At 55.6% G+C, this 15,731-nt stretch overlaps 1 protein-coding gene and 1 long non-coding RNA gene across 11 annotated transcripts in view; one reads left to right on the top strand and one right to left on the bottom strand.

Moving 5' to 3' along the window:
• Nucleotides 1–15,731, bottom strand: part of LOC308067269 — a 139,221-nt gene that overhangs the window by 100,109 nt on the left and 23,381 nt on the right. The gene's annotated exons all lie outside the window — the stretch shown is intronic.
• Nucleotides 1–15,731, top strand: part of DYSF (dysferlin) — a 105,514-nt gene that overhangs the window by 8,959 nt on the left and 80,824 nt on the right. For 5 of the 10 annotated variants that reach the window (XM_080395698.1, XM_080395695.1, XM_080395697.1 and 2 more), the window contains exons 5-23: nt 448–562; nt 712–905; nt 1,065–1,193; nt 1,887–1,949; nt 2,141–2,191; nt 2,283–2,313; nt 2,965–3,080; nt 3,295–3,421; nt 3,744–3,847; nt 4,728–4,796; nt 4,874–4,917; nt 5,066–5,148; nt 6,723–6,764; nt 7,433–7,548; nt 7,853–7,966; nt 8,481–8,658; nt 9,380–9,504; nt 10,464–10,570; nt 15,370–15,562. In XM_080395698.1, coding sequence (XP_080251824.1) covers nt 448–562; nt 712–905; nt 1,065–1,193; nt 1,887–1,949; nt 2,141–2,191; nt 2,283–2,313; nt 2,965–3,080; nt 3,295–3,421; nt 3,744–3,847; nt 4,728–4,796; nt 4,874–4,917; nt 5,066–5,148; nt 6,723–6,764; nt 7,433–7,548; nt 7,853–7,966; nt 8,481–8,658; nt 9,380–9,504; nt 10,464–10,570; nt 15,370–15,562 — 2,001 coding nt within the window. The remainder of the gene's footprint in view (nt 1–447; nt 563–711; nt 906–1,064; nt 1,194–1,886; nt 1,950–2,140; nt 2,192–2,282; nt 2,314–2,964; nt 3,081–3,294; nt 3,422–3,743; nt 3,848–4,727; nt 4,797–4,873; nt 4,918–5,065; nt 5,149–6,722; nt 6,765–7,432; nt 7,549–7,852; nt 7,967–8,480; nt 8,659–9,379; nt 9,505–10,463; nt 10,571–15,369; nt 15,563–15,731) is intronic. The other 5 variants (XM_080395701.1, XM_080395696.1, XM_080395703.1 and 2 more) reach the window with 1 other exon arrangement.

The following is a 15,731-nucleotide window of genomic DNA, read 5'->3' on the forward strand; positions in this document are numbered from 1 at the left end:
AGCCACGGGATGGGGATGTTCCCGCTGGGTGTCCAGCAGGCTCTGCAGGGGAGCGCCAGGACCACCCCTTGCAGCCACTTAAATCTTGCATCTCCCTTTCTGCAGCTCCCCTCTCCCCGAGGGTTTCCCTGCCTCTGCCTCAGCATCTCCCTCCCACTCCCTTCCCAGAATCCAGCCCTGGCTCAACCCAGCCTGGGGCTGCCATCTACCGGGATAGGGGCTGGGTGGCCACAGTGCTGGGACCTTGCACCCCATGAGCCCTGGGGCACGTTTCCCTGCTGTCCCCCTCCTCCATCCCTTTATCCCGGTATTTATCTAGCTGCTGCGGCTGTTTCGACTGTCTCCTCCATGTCTGGGCAGAACATCATGGGTGGCATCTGGCATCGAGGCTCAGACCCCGGGAGAGCATTTCTGGACACTGTATAACGATTATTTCTTTTTTTCCAGGCTTTTCTCATCCTGCAAGTGTCCTACATCCCCCCACCAGGAGCTGTCCCCCTGTTTCCCCCACCAGCCCCTCCTGAGCCAGCACCGGCCACTGCTGAGCCCGACACAGTCACTGGTAATGAGAAATCTTCGCGTGTGACACCAGGGCGGGGATGCATCCCGCCGTAGCATCACAGTTTTTGCAGCTATACCCCTCCCCCTGCGGTTCTGTGATGCCTGGCCCCACTTGGCTCAGTCCTTCATCTCCCTTCTCGCCCGGTGCAGAGACGACTGGAGAGGAGGAGACAGAGGATCAGGCAGCGACAGGGGATGAAACTGAGCCTTCCTCCTCCTCGGGGCCACCGGGGTCTGAGCCGCCCTCGCTGCCCCGCAAGCCTCCCGTGCACCATGTCCAGGGGCTGAAGCGAAGGAGGAGCTCACCCAAAAAGCCTCTATCCAACAAGCCGCAGGACTTCCAGGTGGGAATGAGATGCTCCCCTTGAACCCCCCCTCCTCATGTCCCCCCAGTGTGTCCCTATGGTGGGGGGTTCATCACCTGCGAGGTGCCCCCCTGAGGTGCACATCCCAGGGTAGGACTGAGCCCATAGACCCCTGCCCTGTCGTCTTTCCCATCCCAGATCAGGGTGAGGGTCATCGAGGGCCGGCAGCTCCCCGGGGTCAACATCAGGCCTGTGGTGAAGGTGACGGCCACTGGGCAGACGAAGAGGACGAGGATACGCAAAGGCAACAGCCCCTTCTTTGATGAGGTGAGGGTTGGTCCCTGCTCCAAGTGTGGCTGGGGGCACCAGGAAAGGCTTGGAAAGGTTATGGGTCGGGGTCCTGAGTGATGGAAATTCCAGTGCAGCCCAGAGGCTGGGGTGTGGTGATGGAGACTGTAAAGGGAGAGCAGCAACAGCAGCAGGAAGCCACAGTGAGCTCTTCGGCAGGGCAGCATCCCCTGCCTTTGTGCAGGGCTTGTCTTGGTCACCTTCTCAAGGTGACTTGTGTCCCAGAGCTGCTGGTAGCATCCTGGTGACATGTTCTGGGCACGGCTGCACAGGGTTGGGCAACACAGGGATGGGCATGCTTAGAGAGCTGCAGGCGACTTGCACTGGGGACAAGGCTGGGGACTTCAATCCCACCTTTTGGGATGTCCCCAAAGCCTGCTTCAACCTGCAGCTGTGCTTTATTTGGATACCCTCTAGGGGAACTGGTCTGGATGTGCTTTTGCAAACCAGCCCTGCAAAAGCAAACCGGAGGGCGATGCTCACCCAGGTGCACCAAAGTCACCCAGCACAGCCCCTTCGGAGGCTGTTGCTATTAACGGGGTAGGGTCTCACCTAACCGGAGGGGAAGAGGCTCCAGCCTGCGGAGTCAGGGGCATGGGAGGTGTGGACAAGCCCTGGTGGGGAAGGCTGGGGCAGACCTTCACCTTGCACCCTCACCCCTTTTCCCTGCAGACCTTCTTCTTCAATGTCTTCGAGTCACCATCTGAACTTTTTGACACACCCATCTTCATCACGGTGAGCTTCAGAAAATGTTGGTCCTGCCCCTTGGGAGGGCTGGGGTGATGCCTGGGGCTGTTGCCCTGTCTCCCCTCCCTGCAGCACCCTGGAAAACATCCCCCTATTTCTCATGTGGGCATGCAGCAGGGTCCTCCATCCTAGGAGGATTTGGGCTGGATTTACTGTTTTTCCTTATTTTCATCCTGCAGGTTGTGGACTCTCGGTCTTTCCGGACAGACTCGGTGATCGGGGAGTTTCGGGTAAGGCCACTTTCTCCCCTCTCTTGCCCTGTTTTCTGCCTCATTAATCCACGGGGTGAACACTGGCATTTCTTTTTCATTTATTACACAGATGGATGTCGAGACCATTTACTCCGAGCCAAGTGAGCACAGCGGGCAGTCGGGGTCTGGGCCAGGGTCACTGTGGGAGGTTGCTTTGGGAAACCCTTTTTTGGGGGCCAAAAATTCAGGAAATGCATTTCACGTCACAGCTCTCCCATGTATGAACCTATGTCCATCACCACCACCCATTTATCTTCCCTTTCCCGAGACATGTGTCCTTCAGGCTTTCGTGTCGTTGTGCCACCGACTCGCTGACAGAAAGCCCCACCAGTTCACTTTTTTTGTCTTGAGTCTGGCTCATTATTTTATCATTTAACTATTCTTTTATCTCAAAGAAGATAAAAGAATGCTTCTAAAAAATGTCCTACCCTAATCACTGCAGAGAACAACTTTGGTAATTTTAGCTGTAAAGATGGAGAATTATAAGGCAAATCCCTTGATAATGTGGTTTAACTTTTGGTCAGCCCTGAAGCGGTCAGGCAGTTGGACTAGATGATCATTGTAGGTTCCTTCCAACTGACATTATTCCATCCCATTCTATTCCATTCTGTTTTCATTCTATATTCTATTCTATTCTGTATAAAAGGAATGTAGTATTTATTATTAAAAATAACACCCAATGGCATCCTTGGAGCCATCTCCCTGCCCATGTGAGGACCAGCACGTAGGTCTCCATCTCTTTTCTCTCCCAGAACATGCTTTCCTCAGAAAATGGCTGTTGCTTTCTGACCCAGAGGACTTCTCCGCGGGGGCCAAGGGCTACCTGAAAGTCAGCCTGTTTGTGCTAGGGCCTGGAGATGAAGCTCCTGTGAGTACCACCCTGGCTGCGGTGGGGGGACCTTCCACCCGTGGTACTTTCCACTGCCCTGGGCCACCAAACCTCATGCCTGTTCCCAGGGAAGCTGCAGCTTTGATCTTTCTCCATTCTGGGGCCTAGATGCAAGGATTTTGGGGTTTTGCTGCTAATTTCAGGACTTTTAGGAAGATGGGTAGTGTTTTCCTCTTGCCCTGTTGTCCTGCAGCTGGAGAAGAAGGAGGTCTCTGAAGACAAGGAAGACATCGAGGGCAACCTCCTGCGCCCCACCGGGGTCACCCTGAGAGGAGCTCACTTCTGCCTGAAAATCTTCAAAGCTGAAGACTTGCCCCAGAGTAAGTGTTTCCTTTGCTGGGCAGGAGCGTGCCAGATCCAGCCCCTGGCACTGCAGCGCGTTGCAACGTGCTGGAGAGGGGTAGAGTCACAGTTAAGGAAACTTTATCCATAGCCTTGATCCAAAGGCCTTGCAGATACTGCTCAGCCATAATGTACTGGGAGATAAGTCTCTTACTGGTGCAAACTGGTTTTACCCTCCTGCTCGTCCCCACCTGGCTTGATGGAGATGCGTAGCCTGCTTGGTGGGGCAGCCTGTCTGGAACCGGGGCGTCTGGATGCTGCGCACTTCCGTGAGCTTTCAGCATCTCCTTCTCCTCCCAGTGGATGATGCCGTCATGGACAATGTCAGGCAGATCTTTGGCTTCGAGAGCAACAAGAAGAACCTGGTCGATCCTTTCGTGGAAGTCAGCTTTGCAGGCAAGACGGTGAGCAGCCAGAGCAGGGCAGCTCCTCCGGGTCCCTGGGGCTGGGATGGTGGCCGTGCACGGGGAAAATTTGGTGCTTTGCTGGAGCATTTGCAAAGGTCCCATCAGTCCTTGTCACACCTGGTTTTCTTTCCCTCTGCAATGACACGTGCTGCAGCCCAGCTCATGTCCCCAGCCCTGTCCTGGTGTGTGCGGCAGGAGCGGTGCCGCCAGACACGGTGTGCCGGGCTGCACTGGAGTAATTTCTTTGCTGGGCTCTTCGTGGTGCTGTTGCATTAAAAATGGGGACGGGGAGGCCGCGCTGCTGGGGAGGGTGCGTACTGCAGCAGTGGAGGGTTGTGCTGCTCTTCTTGGCACGGCCTGAAGTGGCCGGCTGGCTGTCCCCAGTGCCACTGAATGTCCCCCCATGACCAGCCAGGGTGTGGAGGTGGCTCTGCTGGCTTTGCAGAGCCGCAGCCTGCTCCCTTTGAATCCGGGTCTCCTCCAGCAATATGCCCAGGAGCTGCTGCTTGTCTTTTGATCTGCAGCAGCACTGAAGGGCTCAAAGTCTCCTCTGCCCATAACTCTTTCCCTGGGGACCGTGTCGGGGTGGTGACAGGGGCTTGGGACATTATTTTGAGCAACCACAGTGGGAAGGGGGTGAGTTTCTGGTGGTCCCAGGGTGGGGGGTGGGAGTGAGATCCCCAAGCAGCCCATAGCATCCTCTGCCTCCTGCACAGAGGGGTTTACCAACGCGATGCAGAGCGAATGGAGTGTGTATTTTGGGGAACCTGAGGCTTTCCAGCTGCGTGGATAGGGCATGTGGCAGCCTTGCTTTTCTGAAGTGAGCTGTGAGCACTGGGGCAGCACTGACTTTTCACCCCCCATCTCCCATCTCCAGCTCTACTCGAGGATCCTGGAGAAGAACGCCAACCCGCAGTGGAACCAGCGCCTGACGCTGCCAGCGATGGTAAGTGGGGGTGCCCCCCCCAGCACCCCACCCACCCCCACGCAGCTCACCACTCCTTTCCCTACCTCTTTTCCCAGTTCCCTTCCATGTGCGAGAAGATGAGGATCCGGGTGACTGACTGGTGAGTGGGGAGAGGGCTCACCCGAGGGGCTCCCTGTGCCTGCCTGTGGGCAAAGCAGAGCTGGAGGAGCAGGATAGGCAGGGGGAGGCCCCACAGGAATCCCCCCTCCCCATTCCACGGTGTGACAGCATCACGGGTTGTGTTGCAGGGACCGTCTGACGCACAACGATATCATCGGCACTGCTTACCTCTGCATGTCCAAGATCTCGGCCCCTGGTGGGGAGCTGGAGGGTAAGCCGGGGGCAGCAGGACAGGATTTGGGATGCATGGCCACGGAGGAGCACTGCATGATCACGGCTGGAGGCTGGTGTTGGTTTGGAGGATGTCATGGCCACGATGGTCCCTGCACAGTCACCAGGACGCGGTGCTGGGGGATGCTCTGTCCTGCGGTCTCTTTTCTGATTGGACCTGGCCCCTCCTGATTTGTTGTTTTGAGGATCTTTTTAAACTAAAAAAAGGGAAGATTTAGATTAGACATTAGGAAGAAATTCTTCCCTGTGAGGGTGGCGAGGCGCTGGCACAGGCTGCCCAGAGCAGCTGTGGATGCCCCATCCCTGGCAGTGTCCCAGGCCAGGCTGGACAGGGCTTGGAGCAACCTGGGCTGGTGGGAGGGGTCCCTGCCCGTGGCAGGGGGGTGGGACTGGGTGGGCTTTAAGGTCCCTTCCAACCCAAACTGTGCTGTGATTCTGTGATCTTCAGCTCCTCCCAGGGGTGTTGGGATGGGAGGCTGCAGGACCATGGTGTGCCAGAGGTTTTGCTTCCTCTTTTCGTTGCTGTGCGGAGGTGGCTGTGATCCCCTGTGTGGTTGTTGGCAGGCAGTGGTGTCATTGCTGCTGGAAGATGCTATGTCCCACCTGTGTGTGCCCCTGTTTAGGGGCTCCTCTTTAGGTGGCATTTAGTGGTTGTCACGAGGTAGGATGGGAGTTCAGGCCAGCTTGTGCTGAGGAAGTGCTGTTGCAAGTCCCAGGGGTTTTCCGAAGCAAAGGACCACTGCAGAGGTGCTGGCAGGGATGGGCTGGGTGACACTGACTGTGTCACCTGTGCCAAGTGGGAGGGCAGGGAGCTGGGACACGGTTGGTGGGGCTGCTGAGAACCAGGGCAGGGCCAGGAGCAGAGACTACCCTAACCTGCATGAGCATCTCCCGCTGCTAACGGTTTGGTGGCATGTGCAACCCCACTGGGACCCGCTCGCTTTGCCCCCTTTGCTTTGTGCATCTCTGAGACTCTTGGGTGCCCTGCAACCCCCCATCCCATCATGGGGGGCATCCCCACGCGGTAGGGGCGATGGATGAAGCTGGCAGCAGCTACCAGGGCTTGAGCCTGGTGTGAAGCTCGTGCCCCGCAGCCTGTGCCCTTCCCAGCGCATGCAGGCATGGAATTGGGGTGCAGCACTGTTCTCCACTGTGGTGCTTGTGTGTCCAGCCCTCCTCTTCCCCAGTTAAACTGCAGTTTCTGGGCTGGTCCAGAGAGAGAGAGAGAGGCCAGAAAGGGAGGAGGTGCTGGAGGCTGCAGGGGGTCTGCCAGCACACACCACCGCTTGATCTTGAGGAGGTGCTGGGGAACTGTGGCTCCATCCAGCTTTTGCGACACGTGGAGCATCCTGCAAGGATGCTCCGATCCTCCTCTTCCACACCAATCCTATGGTCTCTGGGAGGGCGATAGGGCTGTGTAACAGCCTCCCCCTTTCTCTCTCTGTCTCTCTGTCAGCACCAAAAGCCCATGAGAGCATCCACCCTCGTTTCCCATAACGCTCCATGCTCCTCTGCCAGCCTTTCCTAACCTCTCTCCTTTTCTTTGTGCCTCAGATGAGTTTCCTGCTCTCGCGAAGCCTCTGAAAGCCGCAGACCGTACGTCCCCCTTAGCCTCTCGGTTTGCAGTCGCTGCTTGGTAATCGTTTCGCTGGCTCAGTTGCTGTCAGGGCTGGAATGCTGCCCAGAGCTGGGGCAGAACCGGCTGCGTCATGCCTGGGCACCTTGGTGGGAGGTGGGAATGGCTCCAGCTCAACCCCACAGCGGTTTTGGGGTGTCCCCGTTGGGCAGTGATGTCTTTGCAGCCTTATGTGTGTTGTGTGCTGAGCCAGCTGTGCAGAGCTGGCTTGGGAGCCTAGGGCAGGACCCTGCAAGCGATTTCTGCCCCTTTGCTCGACATTTTATAAAAACAAGTGATTCTTTTCCAAGCGTGCTCTTACTGCCTTAAGGGGAGCATGGGGCCAGCTCTTTGGATGGTGTAAATCCCCTGTGCTGGTTTGCACCAGCAAAGCTATGCTCCCCTTCTCTGGGGTCTCTTCCTGGGACTGGGAAGCTCTGTGATCCCCACACAGCCCCACACCCACCTTGTCTTTCCCCTGAAAAAAGGTAAGTGGTGGTAGGACTCAAAGGGGTTGAAAACTGCAGCATTTTTGTGGCCTCCAGCCGCATGTGTGTGGTCCCCATGGTCCTGCAGCAAAGCCCTGTGGGACATGTCCCCGAGGTGTGTTCCGGAATCTCTAACAGCTCTTTTTCCCTGCGGTCACCAGTGGATGATGGGCTCGGGTTCCTGCCGACCTTCGGTCCCTGCTATATCAACCTCTACGGCAGCCCCCGGGAGTTCACCGGCTTCCCTGACCCTTACGAGACGCTCAATTTAGGAAAGGTGACGTCGGCTTCTTTCCAGCACAACCTAAAATAAACTACCACTTCTCCTTGCCAAAAGAAAGCTGCTATTAACCCAAACCGGCTTTGTTACTAGGAGCTTGCACTGCATTTTCTGTCGCTGGCTATTCCCACTAGCTAAACACCTCCTGATGCCGCGCCGCTGCCCAAGTGCTCTCTACCTTGGAAGCGCTTGCAGAAATACTTTGCCTGATCTGCCGTGAGGCCCATTGAAAGCAAAGACAGAGCTCGCCTGTGGGGAGGGGGCATGGGGGTCCTGATGCCTGTCCCTGGTCTACCCCAAGGGCGAGGGAGTCGCGTATCGTGGCAGGATCCTGGTGGAGCTGGAGACCAAACTGGTGGAGCATGTGGAGCAGAAGGTGGAGGACATTTCTGTGGATGACATCCTGCGGGTAGAGGTAACAGGGTCTCCGTGGGGTACCCAGCCCCGTGGGCTCTGGGGTTGGCCCTCTGGCATGTGGGGCACTACAGAAGGGTTGTGGGTGTTGGTCCTGGGGGGTGGATGTCCCGTGAGTGGTGGAGTGGTCAGTGAGCTCCTGGAGGGTGTCTCCTGCTGCGTTTCCATCCCAAGGCATCGAGCTCGCTGCATGGTGGTGAGCAGACCATGGTGAACATGGAGGGGTGGGAGGTTTGCATCAACTCCAGCACTATTGCAGATGTGCTCCTTTTGCTCGTTCCTTCAAGTTTAAACTGCGTTTTTTATGGAAGTTCCTAGCTGCCTCCTTTGCCAGGTGTTTCCTAAATATCGCACCCCAGATTCCCTTGCTGCAATGTATGCTTTTCTTCCCTGCAATAACCCTCTCCATCTCGGAGGCCTCACTGAGCTGGTGTACACCGGGGTAGCGGAGGGTCTGTGTGTAGGACAGCAGTGGTGGTGTCTTCCCTGTGGACACAGTCCTGTGCCCGTTGCAGAAGTACCTGCGCCGTCGGAAGTACTCCCTCTTTGCTGCCTTCTACTCGGCCACCATGCTCCAAGACGTGGATGATGCCATCCAGTTTGAGGTCAGCATTGGCAACTATGGCAACAAGTTTGACAACACCTGCCTGCCCTTGGCCTCCACCACCCAGTACAGCCGGGCCGTCTTTGATGGTGAGAGATATGGGGGTGACCAAGCACTGGGACGGGCTGCCCAGGGAGGGTGTAGAGTCTCCATCCTTGGAGTTATTTAAAACTCAACTGGACAACCTGCTCAAGGTGACCCTGCTTGAGCAGGGGTTGGACCAGATGATCTCCAGAGGTCCTTGCCCACCTCAACCATGCTGTGAAGGGGGAATATGTTCCTGCTTGAGCAGGGGTTGGACCAGATGATCTTTGCCCAACCTCAGCCATGCTGTGAAGGGGGAATACGTGTCCAGGGAGGAGTGGGGAAGCCAGGACTATTTCTCTCAGGTCTGTGCTGGCTTGAAGTGGTTTTTGAGCAGCTCCTTGGCACTCACAGTGCCTGTTTCTCTTCAAGGAAGAACCAGTGCTTTGGGGTGGCCTTTCCCTGGCCTCTGCGGGTCTCTCGCTCTGGCATGAGAAGTCCTCACCCCACTGGGGTGGTTGTTGTGGTTTCTGTCCTCAATGCAGCAGGAACTGCTGCAGCCATGGAGGTTGATGCACTTCCCTTTGCACCTTGGTGTGCATTGCTCTGTTGCATATGGGGCTGGGGAACATAATTCTCATCCTCTTGCTCCAGAAGAGCCCCAGAGGTGTGCTTCTGCCCAAGACACATGCTGCACTGCCCCCCTTCGTCTCTGCTCTGGTCCTGAGGAGTGGGGTCCCCCATCACTCCAATACCATGAGCTCACCAGTGTGCTGTGCTCCCCAGGTTGTCAGTATTACTACCTGCCCTGGGGCAATGTGAAGCCTGTGGTGGTGTTGTCATCCTACTGGGAAGATATCAGCTATCGGACTGATGCGCAAAACCTTCTCCACCATGCAGCAGACAGGCTGGTGAGTGCCGCGGTGGCAAGGAGCATTGTCTACCTCCTTTATGTATCCTGCCTGGGGGGACAGGGAGAGGACAGAGGCCACCTCCAGGCTTGGCTAGGTTTTGGGGTTTGATGACTCCTGTGCTGTGGAGGGGAACTCTGTCGGTGTCCCGGGTGCCCTGCTCAGCCCGTGGAGGGGAAGGGACCACCCTCATCCCCACTGGGGTGACAGGGTTGTGTGTAAAACGCAGCACTTTGCTGTCACCCACTTGCCTATTGATGCAGGTGCAGGAGGCATGGAGCTGTTGGAGCGGGGCCAGAGGGGACCACGGGGATGGTCAGAGGCTGGAGCAGCTCTGCTGTGGGGACAGGCTGGGAGAGTTGGGGGGGTTCAGCCTGGAGAAGGGAAGGCTCCAAGGGGACCAGTGCCTAAAGGGGCTGCAAGAAAGCTGGAGAGGGGCTTTTCACAAGGGCGTGTAGGAGCTGGACAAAGGGGAATGGCTTTGCACTGAAAGAGGGGAGATTCAGATCAGATATTAGGAAGAAATTCTTCCCTGTGAGGGTGGCGAGGCGCTGGCACAGGCTGCCCAGAGCAGCTGTGGATGCCCCATCCCTGGCAGTGTCCCAGGCCAGGCTGGACGGGGCTTGGAGCAACCTGGGCTGGTGGAGGGTGTCCCTGCCCGTGGCAGGGGGGTGGGACTGGGTGGGCTTTAAGGTCCCTTCCAACTCAAACCATTTTATAATTCTGTGCTTCCTTCAGCTCCTGAGCTATTGGGATTTCTTGGTGTATTTTCTGTTGTTTCCCCTGGAGCTCCAACAGGAGCAAACCTGGAGGTGCAGAGCCCTGTTGGGACCCAGGCTGGAGTTTCTCCTCATGAGGAGCAACCCTGGCCACTGGCTGGGAGGGTCCCAGACATGGGGTGGAGCTGGGTGCCAGGGGGTTCCCCGCAGTGCAGCTCCTCTTCCCCACCTATCATGCAGGAAGCGAACCTGGAGAAGGTCCAACTTGCCCTCAAGGCCAACCGCTTGCCAAGTGAGCTGGATGCCCTGGGTGCCCAGCTGATGGATGACATCATCGCTGACTGCAGGTATTTTCTGCCAGTTTTGAATGTGAGCCTTTTCATGCCATTTATTGTGAGATCACTTATTTATTTTGGAAGGGTCGACTTTTTTTTTTTTTACTTCCCCCTCCCGCCCCCCACCCCCTCTGAAAAACGCCGGTCATTTGCTAATGTTTGCTTCAAAGGTTGCGGAGCCAAGGCACGGAGTTGAAAAGGTGACATTTAAGGCAAGTCATAAATTTCCAGCCTTCATGCAAGGGCTGCAGCGTGGCTCACCTGAATGAGTGGCATTGTGTCGGGGCAGGAGCCGGAGCCAGGCCAGCCCAGCCAGAGGGATGGTGGGGCTTGTGGAGTGAGGAGCCACCCACGGGGCTTCCCGGTTGAGTCTTGTGTGCACCACGTAGGAGGCACCCATGCAGAGCACCCAAAGGGGTTGTTCAGCTGTGCATGGGTATTGTGTCCAGCGGCTGGACTGGGGGACAGGGATGTTGCAGGGCTGGATGGCACAGCCATCCCACCATCCCTGTGGGCAGCACCACCAGTGTCTGCTGCTGCTTTGCCTTTCTAAGCACTTGAACATGCGTTCAAGGGAGGCTGGCATGGTGCCACGGGCTTCCCCTCCCTGTAGCCTGGTTTTTTGGGCTGGATTGCGCTTCGTGGGGATGAGGACCCGCTCCAGGGAGCATCGCTACAATATGACCATGGCACTTTATCCAAAGGACAGCTCGGCTCTCAGGAAGGTGTTTCAGGGGCTGACCTCACCAGGGTCTTCGGACCTTGGTTCCCCCTTCAGGTATGCCCATGAAGATGAGCTCCAAGTCCTGGCCCATGCCCATGCCTGGCCACGCAATTTCCCTGCAGCAGCTCCATGCCATCTGTTTGGGGAAGGGCAGTAGCAGTTGATGTGTTTTTAGCCCCAGCAAGCCCTTGCCAAGGGGAATGAAGAGAGCTGCTGTGCCTTTTGCAGCTTTCTTGCCTCAGGAGCTGGGTGGATAACAGCCAAGCTGTGGAGGCAGCTCTGTGCTGGCCTTGGACACCCCACTGGTGGCTACTGGTGGCTGTGTCAGGTAGATGTCCTTGGTCACCAAGCTTGTGTGGCGATTCTTGGTATTTTACCTCAGCAGAGAGGGAGAATTTGATTTTCTTGGCTGTCACTTAAGCCACCAAACCTACTGGAACCGGTTGTCCCTGACCCCTTCCACAACAGCCACCAACCTGCAGGACCATGGCATACTTTGCCTGGGCTTGTGCCAGTCAGCTAAGGTTGGGGAGATGGTGCTGGGCTTGCTGCCAAGCCCTAGGTCTCCCTTTCTGTCCCCTTTGCTCTTTGAAAAGCCCAAGGAGAAGTCATGGAGGTGCTGGGGTGCAGAGGGCATGGGGTGCAGCCTTTCTGGGCCCTCCTGTGACACCCACATGGGACCAGACACCTCCTTCCTTTGGGCAAGGTGACCTTAAACAAGCTGACCCTGCTCCGCAGACCTCCTGGAGGACACGCTTAAGAAAACACACACACGCACTTACAACCTCCCTATTTATTTGCTTTTGAGCCTCATAAAGGAGATGTGTTTCATGCCCCCTCCCCCCCCTGCTGGCTCCACTGGAAAGGTCAGAGCCATCCGACAGGCTGTCAGTACCCCCCAACTCCTGGGCACATGGGACCTGAGGGATGAGCCATAGCTTTGGGTTTTCCAGAGACGCTGCACCTTCCAAAACAAATTCAATTAACCGGGAGGGAAGGGGAAAAATGTGGCTGTGGGATGTGCCAAGCTCGTGGTTCCTGTTGGCTCCTGGCCCCTCTCTGTGTTTGGCTCCCATGGGATGCAGCTCCTGTGTCTCTGTGAGGGCTTGGTCTGGGGACCGGGGCTGGCTGGCAAGGGTGGTGCCCATGGTGGGGGCAGCTGGAACAGCCCCGATGTCTTTTTGGGGTGTTTCGCACCCCTCCATGTGCTCTGCTCTGCGGGGGATGAGCTGAGCCGTGTAGCTGGACCTGTCCATGGCTCCCACCGTGCTGCTGCTGAAGCCTGGTCTCTGCGCTCAGCCAGGAGAGACTTCCTTTCCATCCGGATTTTGGAGGGATGGGAATACCCCCTGCCACTCTCCAGTGCTCCCCCATCCTCCTCCGGGTCAGGACCTCCCCAACACCTGTTCCCAGTAGGAAACCAGCGATGTGCTGCTGGCATCGCCTTACCAATGTTTTTCCCAGAGCTTTGTGTGAAGAGATGGAAGAAGGCCACCCTGGCAAAGAATTGGAAGTAGCAGACAAATGGACAAAGCCAGGGAAAGATGAGTCCTAGCAAAACCAAGTCCCCCAAATCTTGAACTGCAGCCAGTTCCTGGCAGCTCCTGCAGCTCCTTTGTGCTGGTGAGCAGCAGCGCTGTCCTGGAGGGTGGGAGGGTGGGTTTTGTCTTTCCTCCAAGCTCCTGACCCTTTCTCCCATGGCACGAGGGGAGCTGCCTGTGAGCTGAACCCTCCGCCGTTCCATGCCAGAGCTGGGAGCACAGCAAAATGTGGAGGGGATGGCTGAAGACACCCTGCTGCAGAAGAGGGCCCGTGTTTTTGATTGTCCTTTTGTTCTTCCTCATACTTTGTCCAGTTCTGTCGTGCCTTTCCCCAGGTGGAAGCACAATGTTCACATGAGGATGCACTCTGCGTTTCTGTGCTGGCACGGTGATGTTCTCCGTTCAGCCCTTTTGCTTTTTCCTAGTAATCCATGCCTGGAGTGGTAACAGCCAGTGCAGGACCCATGCCTGTGGACAAACTCAACGCTCCCATCTTTTGCCACCTGCCTTATAGCCAGCTCTTTGCCCAGGAGATGGCCATCCTCTTGGTCCAGGGTGGCAGAGCCCTCGGGTGAGGACAGTGCTGCCGGGGAGCCCAGGCAGGCTGTACCGGTACCCCGGCATCGCTCCGCAGAAGTCCTTTTGGGTCGAGGTTGTCCACCTCTCTGCTCTTCTCTTCTTACTTGTGGTTTATACCAGTTTGTCAGATGCAAGAGTCAGGCTTGCTGATCTCAGGTTCCCCTGGATCCTCCCAGGTTTCTTTGAGGTTGCCATCATGTGGCTCCTTCCACTCCTCTAATCCTATTAATATTAACCAATATTAAGCACAAAGCTGCAGATCCCCCCCAACCACCCAGCTGTTTCCTACCTGAACTGCAGGTGGTTTGCTGCTCAACTGATTCTTCCCAGTCCTCTCCTGGCTGCCAAGACCCCGATGAGGGCTCTGCCCTGATGTCCTCCTGGCTCCCAGCTTTTTTGCTACGAAAAAAGCTGCTTCCAGCTCTGGCTGACCAGCACCCATTCCTCATGTCATTGAACAGGGACAGTTCTTTGGATTTTATGCTTTTAATGGGGGCTCCTCCACATTTGTGCCTTTTTTTTTGTTTGTTTTTAACTACTTTGTGGTATTTCTACATTTCATTTGGTGGAGTCCGTGGTCTTTTCCGTTTTCCCATTTGAGCCAAATTTATCTTAATTTAACTGTTGTAGTTGTTACAGGTCTGTCATGTGTGGCACCTATCTCCAGGAACAAGATGTCTTCAAACCCTTTCCATGCTGCTTGTATGATTTAACCCTTTCTGCTGCTCTTTTCCACAGCTCTTTAACACATTCCCTCCTTTTTTGCTTAGTTTTATAGTTTGTCTTCCTGAAGTTAAATTCAACTGCAGTGGATATATTTAGGTTTGTTTTTTTTTCTTTTTCTTTCCACACTCCCTGTCCCTGCAAGGATATTGAAGTACCTCCTAGTTTCTGCCAGAGTGGTGTTTGCTTGGCGGGTGAGCAGTGTCCTTCCCATGCACCGGTGACAATGGAAGCCATGGAGAATGAATGGGAACTCAACTCAATAGCATCTGCCTCATAATAAATACACAAAAAAAGCATGGAGACACAAAACTGAGTTCACAGAGTGCAATTGGTCTAACCATGGAGGGCTTGGGGCTGCAACCCTGATATGGTTTTTGGTGTTTTGTTTTTTGGTTTTTTTTTTTGTTGTTTTTTTTTTTTTAATTTAGCTCTTTGCACAGGATGCTCCTGAATGATTGGGCTAATTACCAACACTCACAGCACTCCAGCTCCCTTTGGGAATAACAGCAAACCCAGTTCTCTGTAAGAGAAATGAAAGAACTAAATTTCACTGTCCTGGTATCAGCTGTGCATCCCTCCCTAAGCCTCCCATAACTTTGACTTTATGCAGAAAGTAGATATTTAATTTGCAAATTTGGCCAGACCAGGTCATTAACCTGGGACAACCTGTCCCAAGCAGGTACCGTGGTGTGCATCCATCCATGGCGTGTCTCGAAGAGCATAGCTGGGCAAGAGATGCTGTCCTTCTTTATCATGCAATGAAAACAGGGCTTATGAAGCCCAGTCCCAGCCCAAGGGGGGAGCGCTGCAGCTGGCAGGGGGCTGCAGGTTGGGAGCTGGGAGAAAGAAGAGCATTTATAACAGCAGCACCATAATTAACTGCATTTTACAGGAAAACCTCTAAATGGCTTAGCGCAGCGAAGATCCTTCTGGACTCCCGAAACATTTATCCAGCAGCTTGAACCAATTTATATTAAAGTGTGTGTGTGTGTGTGTGTGTGTGTGCACGGTGTGCATGGCTCAGCCAGGGCCCCGTCCTGGCTGCTGCGGGTGATGCGTGGGGGCTGCGAGTGTGGTTTGAAGCTCCTTTGCTCTTGGCATTGCTGTGTTCCCCAAATCTATCTTGGGCAGCCTGTTAGTTCTTTGGAAACTTGCTGGAAAGGAGGAAAAAAAATTAAAAAGACAGCAAAAACCCACCAGAGGGTGAGCTGCTAACACCGCATCTCTGCCCATCCCCACAGCCTGGCCCTGCCCGACGTCCTGGGAAAGCCGGCCAGCACCCACCTGGACCAGAGCATGTACCGGTTCCGCAGCGCCAACTTGGAGGAGATCGTAAAGGCAGCCCTGAAGTTCAAACACGAGGACTCGAGCCTGTTGGCAGCCCTGGAGCAGGCAGAGGACTGGCTCTCCAGGCTGAAGGCCATGGCAGAGGAGGTAACACTGCTGTGGTGGTGGCAGGAGCTGCCAAGGCGGGGGTGGGGGTTGCTCTTCCCAAGCCCTCCGCCATGGTGCTGGTTTGGTGCGATGGCTGTGAGCAGTCACCTGGTGGCACAGTGCAAAGCATCGATACTGCTCTCTGAAGTCAATCCTGGCCCCCCATGCA

Source organism: Falco punctatus (assembly GCF_963210335.1).
Source record: "Falco punctatus genome assembly, chromosome: 1".
NCBI classification, from domain to species: domain Eukaryota; kingdom Metazoa; phylum Chordata; class Aves; order Falconiformes; family Falconidae; genus Falco; species Falco punctatus.